Here is an 8,846-nt window from a genome sequence, read left to right as displayed (position 1 = left end):
TCTGCCGCCGCCGGCGCCGCCTCCTCTCCGCTCGGCTGCAGGGCGACAGAGGACAGACTCTCACCAGACTCTCCTGCAAGGGGACACGGGCAGGTAAGACCAGGCGGTCCGGCTCCTGCTCCCTTCTTTTCTTCTCTTCTTTCATGCACAGATCAAGGTGGGGGGGAGCAGGACTGATGCTGGCAGGACTCAGTTCTCAACTCTTACCTCTGCTGCCTCTGCAGCACTGTTCCTGCTTAAGCTTTGCATGTCTTTCATCAAGATTTTGTGTGTTCTCTAGTTTCATAAAATGCACAAGTGCTTTTCTTTGGACTCAGTCTTCATTTCCTAAAGGAGTCTTCTTTTTCTCAGGAGTATATTTAGGCTTTTTGGTCGCCTCGGTGGCTGATGACAGGGCAGGCTTATGCGTCTTTTACCGGTCAGTGGATGATGTGGCTGTCAGCTGCCATCAGGTAACTGAAGGCTGGCATTGTTTCCTTCACCGAGTGGGGGAGCAACTCGCAGTTCTGCAAAAATAAAAGCACTAAATCCAGTTACAATGGACATGTCGGTGTCATCACAGCCAACTTTTACATTCTGCATGCAGAGCTTATGTAACTTCATCCCAGGTAGTTCACAGATGTGCAACACAGTTACGTTTTTAAGTCAAGCTCATCCTTTTGGTTCAATCAGTGCTGCTTTTGCAGATTTTGTTTTAGGTCTTAATGATACATTTTATATGTACAGTGGGTCGGAAAAGTATTCGCACCCCTTGAACTTTTCCACATTTTGTCACATTGGAGTTTAGTGGGTGGGCAGAATATCCAAAAATTATACTCAAGTAAGAGTAGCACTACTTCAACATATTTTTACTCAAGTAAAAGCAAAAGACATCTAAAGAATTACTCAAGTTAGAGTAAAAAAGAAAAACAACGGTAATTTGATTACTTATCTTTAATATTTAAAAACCCATTATCAGATGGACCAAAATATAAAGTTAAGTGGAAATTTTGTTATTTTAAGGACAAAGATGACAATAATTCATATAAGTAACAAAAAATAACAAAATCAGGCAAAAAAAAATTTTTCCAACACAGTTTCTTTCAATAAAAAACGTATGAAACTTTTACAAAAACTGCAGGTTTGTGTGTCTAATGTCTGGTGAATTTATGTTTACATATTTGTTTTTCATTCATCAGGTAGAAAATACAGAAATGTTACTCAAGTTAAAGTAAAAGGTACAGCTTAGTGAAAATACTCTTAAGTACATTTTTTCAAAAAGTTGCTCAAGTAAATCTGGAATTTAGTGAGAAAACTCAACACAAAGTGGGATACGGAATGAACATTTTACATGATTTAAAACAGTTTTTGCAAATAAAAAACTGAAAAGTGCGGTGTGCAAACGAGCTCGACTAATTACCTTCAGAAGTTGCCTGATGACTTTTAGTGACTAATCTAATCTCAGTACAGATACAGCTGTTCTGTGACAGCTTTAGGTTGGTTAAGAGCAGGACATTTTTTACAATTAAAAAATTGAAAAACTGTGAGCGACACAAAGTCCCTGAGAACCTCAGGGAGAACATTCAAACTCGATGCAGAAAAACCTTCCATTCTTCCTGCTGCAAGGCAACAGTACCACCAACTTCACTGCAGAAGGGCTTTCTGCTGAGCTTTCTTTATGTTAAAACATTCCTGCTTCATGATTTACTGTATCGTCAACAACTCGGTGTGAAACTTGCCCAAACACTTGAAAAGGTTTTGATTCTCAGTTTCCTCAAGGCGTCGCTCCTTGTACAGCTTTTTCTACCACATGTTTTCCTTCCACTCAACTTTTAATTAGCATGCTTAGATGCAACACTCTCGTCCATAATTTTGTGTAGGACAGAAAATTACATAAAAATCCCTTTTTTGTTGGCCTTATGTAATATTTTGGGGTTTTGATTATTCAAGTTTTTAAATAATGGTTTCACATATCGCTCTGTAGGTGATAAATTTAATACCTACTGGTATATAACCTTTATATTTTGAATTAAATAAGAAAATTCAACTACATTTTTGAAGATTTTCTAATTTATTAAGAAGCTTTTGCGTTTTTGTTCCAAGAATATCCAAAATATTCATATTTACTATTAACATTACGGGGAAAAAAGTGGACTCAAACTGTTTTTAAAGTTGCTGACAACTTTGATCTTGGGCTGCAACTAACAGTCATTTTAGTAATTAATTATTTTGACACCTGATTTGTTTAAAAAATGGCACATTCTGCAGATTTTTCAATTCACCATTTAAGCCTTTTTGTACAATATTTGAAATACATTAAAAGGTGCAAAGAAAAAATCCTTTTAAAATTTTGTTCCATAAAATACAAGTAGATATTGTTGCAAAGTATGGATCTGCTAAAGAAATACTTCTAACATTGACATGGGAAAGGCTCTGGACTTTGACAATTTTTTTTCATTAATGGATAAAAATTTCAGGTGAAGCTAAAACGTCAGGGATAGCACAGACAAATACGTTGTTTGTTTTTTTTTTACCTTAAATGCAAAATGTGTAGATATTGTTTGCACAGTTTTGGCCTAATTACTAATCTGAGCTTGTTGTTCTTTCAGAAAATTGACTTTTTTTGATTAATCAATTATTAAATTAGTTGACCATTATTTATAGAATTGATTAATCACAATTGTTCTGACTAATTGTTTCAGCCCTACTTAGATCATCAGTTTTATAGTGATACTGATGAAACTATGCTAAACATGAGGAGCTTCCTGTTCTATCTGTGACAGTCACTTTGTGCATATTTGCAGTTTTGGATCACTGCCTCAGAGCATTTAAAAGGCAGAGTAAGAAAACCCTCTGCTGCTATCTGTGCGCTCTGTTCCCTTCACTGCTGGCTCGCTCGCTTTGTGTTGAGTCAGCTCTCTCTCTCTCTCACTAAATATTGTTTCAGACTCGAGAGGCACATTTTCAGAGCGAGGGGAGCACATCCGAGGCTCTCCCGCCTGTTTACGTTCCCACTTTTCATCTGCACTCTGTTTATTTGGGGAAATCTGCAAAGGAATGCCAGGCCTCTTTCTCTCTCTCTGTCTTTGTGGCAGACAGAGAGTTTAGTCTGAGATGTAGCTTTCTCTCTCACCTGTTTGGGTTTTCTTTTAAACATGAAGATTCTCTTGATTCTAGACTTCATATTTCTATAATGAAAGCAGAATTATGACGTTGGACTTACGAGCCATTTGATCCCCTCCCAACCCCAAAGTCCTATTAAAAATGACTGCCAGTTTAATGAAATAATAAACTGAACCTAAAACTGATTCATGAGCTACTCCCTGATCAAAGTGGAGGCAGTTTGGGGGAGAGTGCTGCTCTCGGAGCTAAGCTGTGGGACACTTAGCATCTGTTCACTCCACACAGACTTTACTTTGAGCCGGTCATATGGCTTTGATTAGCGTACTTTGGTTTCGGATAGCTCTACTCTCCCTGGCAGCAGCTAAAGACAAGGACATCATAATTAGCTCCAGCATTTAAAGGAAAAAGCTTCAAAGGGGACCTATTATACAAAACTTGCATTTTGTACGTTTTTGTATTTCTTTTTGGGTCTCTACTGCTTCTAAAAACAGCCAGCGCTTTAAAAAAGAACCACCCAGCTGTTTTTTAGTGATAAGTTTATGTTTTTTGGTGTCTGGAAAATGAATAACTTCAAAAACCGCTTGAATGTAACGTCACAAATCAACAGGTACGGCTCGTGGCCTAGCAACCCCAGAGAAGCCCAGACTGTTACCTAGCAACCCCAGTGGAGCTCCACACGTCACCTAGCATCCAGAGCTCCAGAACATTTGGTGTTTAGTTCTTGACTTAACATCCAGAAACCACTTGCTGTATTCATGTTTGTTGTGCAGGAGGCTCTACTAATGCTTTTCAAAATGTACGGTTGTATAAATGCGCATCTGTTTGCGGCCATTTTCACATGCGAGTGTAAACGTTGAGCTGGGAGGCGTGGACGTCAGCAGTTTATTTGGATTCAAAGTGAGAAGAGGCACAAAAACAGCAAAAATTAAAACTAAGCTAAAATCTCAGTATCCCAGAATGATTTTGTCCAAAAAATGTAATGAACCTGTTTTTTTTTATAGCCCATAGAGCTGTCTTAACCTGTTTAAGATAACGTAATAGGTCACCTTTAAGTGTGAAAAGCATCACACACTGCTAACCAAGAAGATGATCATGAAGATGTTTTGGCTTCATTGCATTATAGTTTGGCCCACCTACGTCCAGCTTTTCTCCGTCTTTCTAACAACAAGCCTTTTCTTTTCTGCCCTGCAAGCTGCGACAGCGTTGGAGGCTGTGTGGCCTGTCTGCAGCCCAGACCACTTTCCCTGCTGGCCACGGCCGCAGCTGTACGCTCCTTTTTCGCAGCTCATCCAAGCAAAACACGGAGTGGAGAGTTTTGTCGCTTTGGCCTGCTGACAAACATGCGTTTTTGTTTCACAAAAATGATACGGCCCAGAGGGAAGGTTTTGCACAACACACCGCAGGAAGATGTACAGCGCCGTCACCTCTGCATGACAGCCCACTCTCAATTATATCTGGAGTAATATTTCATAGGTGGAAATGGTGCAGGAAAGTGCTTGCGTGTTGTTGTTGTGGGGGATTTCTGAGGGGCTTTGCTTTAAAAAGCTCTTAGGGTCAGACCAGGGGTCCTTTCCTCCTCCCTCCTTCCTGGGTTTAAATAAACACCAGGAGAGTTAGTGGTAATGAAAAGTATTTGATATCAAGCAGCCTACTTTAATACGTTAACAATAAATTGTAAGCGGGGAGGAGGAGTAATGAAAATGGAGGGGAGTTTAGCTCTTTCGCAGGAAATGACTGGGAAAAGGCCAGAGGGAGGGGGATGAGAGAGGGAGTTTTTTAGTTGTTCTGCTTATGAGGGACGCTGCAACAGCACAAAGACCCATTAGCCTGTATCTGCTGCACATTACACATTACTCCTGACATGAAGCAGGAGACGCTTTTCTCACAATTCCTCAACTTTCGGTTTAAGGTACCTGTTTTTACTTTTTTTTCTTCCTCTTTTCAGGAGGGAATTTGTTCCCCTCTGCTATCATCACCAAAAGGTTTCCCATCTGCCTCTGATTACCTTTGGCTGCAGTTGGTTAGCTGCCAGCCATCCGGGCCAGTGTGGCGTCTCTGCTCGCTTTTGAATCCCCAAACGGCTCGAAGGGAGCCGGGAAGGAAGGTGGGCAGTTTTTTGACCACATGACAGCAGGAGCCGAACGTTTTGGCTAAAAATTGCCTCGTCAGCTAAAAAAACAAGTCTGAGAGAAGGGCATTAAATGGTTTGTTAAAAAGTCAGAGGAAATATCTGGTTGACATGAATGGTAATTGAGTTAATTGCCAGGTCTGTAATTAATAAATCTAAAACTATCAACAAAGAAATTCAACTTTTTAAATTCAAAACCCCTTATTCTTTCTTAATTATTGAGTAAATATGCATATGAGCTCAATAAATTTAGTTTATTCCCATCCAGCCTTCAGTTGTTTCAGGAGTTATTAATATATCTAATTTGAAAAATACTTCTTTAGAAACGTGGACACTGACATTAGCATTGTGGACGTCTGCGTTAGCTGCTACGTGTTTAGCATTGAGATGCTACTTTCGGCTCTAATAGCTTCAAATTAGGCTAAATCCTTTTAGCACAATTTGAATTCAGCAATAGTCTTTCCCACTCTACTGTCCTATCAGATCGTGTATTGATGCAAAAATTAACTCCAAAGTGGGCCAAGAAAAGCGGCTTTGTCGTCTGTTGTTTTTTGCAGATTTTGCTTGTGCGTCAGATTTACAAGCGTACCGGAAACACAACACAAAGGTTCCGGTTCGGGACGTTTGCTTGTAAAAAGTTTTAATTAATTTTTTTAACACGTTAAAATCAATGTAATTAACTAATCGAAAAGAGTTCATTCTAGACCCTATTATGTATAATGAATCAAATTAATGAATAACTGAGACTCAAGGTTGCTTTTTGAGGCAAATTCTAAAATATTCATACACTATTTTACAGGTATGTTTTTAATATTTCTGGGTGGCCCAGGTAGTTGCACCATTGCCTTGCATCAAGAAGGTCCTGGGTTTGACTCTTTGCATGTTCTCGTTGTACTCCAACATCCTGCCACAGTTCTAAAGCATGACTGTTAGACTACTTAGTCTCTCTAAATTAGGTATGACTCAGTACCCTGTATACTAAAATATTTTTGAGACAAATGTGAGGCCAAATTGGGTCACCATTGAGACATTGAGCACAGCAGAAAATCAATAACAGAACCGCTGAAAAAGACTCATTGTAGTGGCAAGTTCAGACCCCAATCTGGTTGAAACCTGTGGAGAAACATGTTTTCACAAATTCCGATAAACTGAAGTAATTTTGTAAAGAAGAGTGAGCAAAACTTTGTTCACAGCAATATGAGAGATTGATAAAGTCATAAAGAAAATGGCTTCTTCTAGTTGTTACTGCTGAGGGTGGTTTTAAAATCCACTCAGTCTTGAATAATGTTTGTTTTTCTTTTACTGTCGAATCACTCATGGGAAGAGGATTTTTCCCATGAAGGTAGAAGTCAGAGTAAAGTACAGTACTCGTTTGAGGCGTGAATAAGCTCCATATAGGCACACATACCATCAGCTCCTGACATGCTGTCCAATTAGGAGTTTCGGGCCGGCTGCCAGCAAGTCACTCAGCCATACAACCAAACATCAGAGGCCGCCAGCCTGGCGGTGATGGCATCCTGCTGCTTCTCTCAAATTAGCTAATTTTACCCCAGAAGCTTCAACATAATACCCACTTCAAACTCTGTTTATGGATTCAGAGTTTGCCTTCTTTTGTAATCACTCTTTCCGGTGCACGTGCCTGGACAGAGCTGTTGGTTCTTTTCTTTTTGTTTGTGTGAAACTATTAAGTGTGAAAGGTAAAACTTAATGTGTATAAACTTCAAAGGCTTTTATATATATATATATATAATCGATAGATACACAATCAGTATCAATGGATAATATGTCTGATAGAATATTCGATAATTTCGCTGAACCGCACAGCATACTGGGGGATGTAGGCAGGTGAAAGGCTTTAGCCCCCTGGTGTACAAACTTTTTGCTAATTTAAATGACTGACCACAAAATTCATTAAATCAAATAAACAAAAAATATTTACTGTGATTTTTTTTGTTTGTTTTGGTTTACCTGCTCAACAATAAATAATTTTTTAAAATGAAATCTGTATATCTGTATATTAAACCTAAAAAGGGCTTCAGACTGTAGCCTTATTAAAAAAAATATTTTCAAAATTCACTAAATCAAAAATGCAAAAATGTGTTTAAAGCTTAGGACTGTTGCCTTACTTAAAGAAAAACAGACAATTTCTAAATGTTTTGGATCTTCAATTGTTTTGCTTCATTGGCTAGATTTGTTCTAACTCGAGTTGTGGTCAGAGGCCGAACAAAATCATTTCAAGGGCCAAAAACGGTCCCCGGGCCACACTTTGGACACCCCTGCTTTAGCCGCTCAACCTCTCATAGCTAGCCAAAGCAAGGTTGGTGGAATCAACTAACTCACTCATTCTATGGTTATGTAGCAACAACCTGCTGAGAAACTAGTGCAGCAGCAGTTTAAGGTTTCTTCACTGCGCTTCATAACTGCTTAAAAACAAAGAAACACATGGAGTGGAGGGAAAACTGTGATTAAGCAGGAAAGGTCACACCACCAGTTTGGTAATATTTCAGATCTTTAAAACAAAAAACTGATGAATAATTACTGATATTGGCTGACATAAAATGCTTATATTGTGATACGTTTTTCAGATGCATCGTCCAGCCCTGTGTCAGACGGATCTCATGCTCTCTCTGTCTGTGGATATGTTTAGTTTTCTCTACTCCTCCCTCCTCTTTCAGTCTAAATTCGTCCCACCGCTCGCTGTCATTCACTTTACCGGCTTTCCTCCTAAACCGTTCCTCTTCCACAGGGCAGCGGAGAGAGGCCGAAAAGCTGCCAGCGCTGCTGTTTCACCCCCATCGCAGAAGTCAAGTCTGGTGTTTTCTCCGTCTGTGAGGAGCTTCGCCATCGCTCAGTGACAGACAGACACGCTGCAGGTGCAGAGAGTCTCTGGTCATCCTGCAGCTATGGCCCGACCAAGCGCTGAGCTGTCCCTCTGCTAGGCGACGGGGCATCCGACAGGGCAGGAGACATGTTGGGACAGAGGACCGAGGACCACCGCACTGAAGTCTGTTACTATAGCAAATACTGTAGTAACCATGGAAAAGCTATGGAGGACTGCTCTGGTCTGCACTGTCGTTGTCGTCCTGGTTGCCACCAAGATCACAGGAGGTCACAAGGATGAGTTTGCTAAATCACAAGGTAAGATAAAAAAAAATAGAACGTACACCGGTTGAACTTTTTTTCACATTTTGTCACGTTACAGCAGGGCTTAGCAACCTGCTATAGAATAAAACTCGCCTAGAGACATAAAACAATTTTCTAACTTTGTTTTATTATGAAATCTAACAAAATTAAACAATTCTTTTGCTACTTTCAGACTTAGAACAAAATGAATGAATGAAAAGAATGCGGTATAATGTTGTAGAATGAGGTGAGCCTTTTCTATAAATATTCAAAATATTTATAGAATATTTTCCATATAATTATAACTAGCTTAAAAGCCTTTTACTTTAAGAGCTTTTAATTAGCTTTTCTGCTAGTTATAACCCTACTTAACAGCTAGTTAAAATTAACTATCTTTTAAAAAGCTAGTTATTTTTAAAAGATAGTTACTTTAAAAGATTTAAGCTTTAAAAGCTTTTAACTAGCTTATAAGCTAATTAAAAGTAACTGTCTT

At 39.2% G+C, this 8,846-nt stretch overlaps 1 protein-coding gene across 3 annotated transcripts in view; it reads left to right on the top strand.

The window, feature by feature from the left end:
• The window catches only part of LOC102230202 (A disintegrin and metalloproteinase with thrombospondin motifs 10-like), a 54,810-nt gene continuing 45,964 nt past the window's right edge, over positions 1–8,846 (top strand). For 2 of the 3 annotated variants that reach the window (XM_005803903.2, XM_023339184.1), the window contains exons 1-2: positions 1–93; positions 7,977–8,368. In XM_005803903.2, coding sequence (XP_005803960.1) covers positions 8,266–8,368 — 103 coding nt within the window. In that variant the 5' untranslated portion in view covers positions 1–93; positions 7,977–8,265. Of the gene's footprint in view, positions 94–5,047; positions 5,207–7,976; positions 8,369–8,846 lie in introns of all 3 variants that reach the window. The other variant, XM_023339185.1, reaches the window with a different exon arrangement.

The sequence above is a fragment of the Xiphophorus maculatus genome, chromosome 9 (assembly GCF_002775205.1).
Source record: "Xiphophorus maculatus strain JP 163 A chromosome 9, X_maculatus-5.0-male, whole genome shotgun sequence".
NCBI lineage: Eukaryota > Metazoa > Chordata > Actinopteri > Cyprinodontiformes > Poeciliidae > Xiphophorus > Xiphophorus maculatus.
This window is presented reverse-complemented; position numbering and strand designations above follow the sequence as displayed.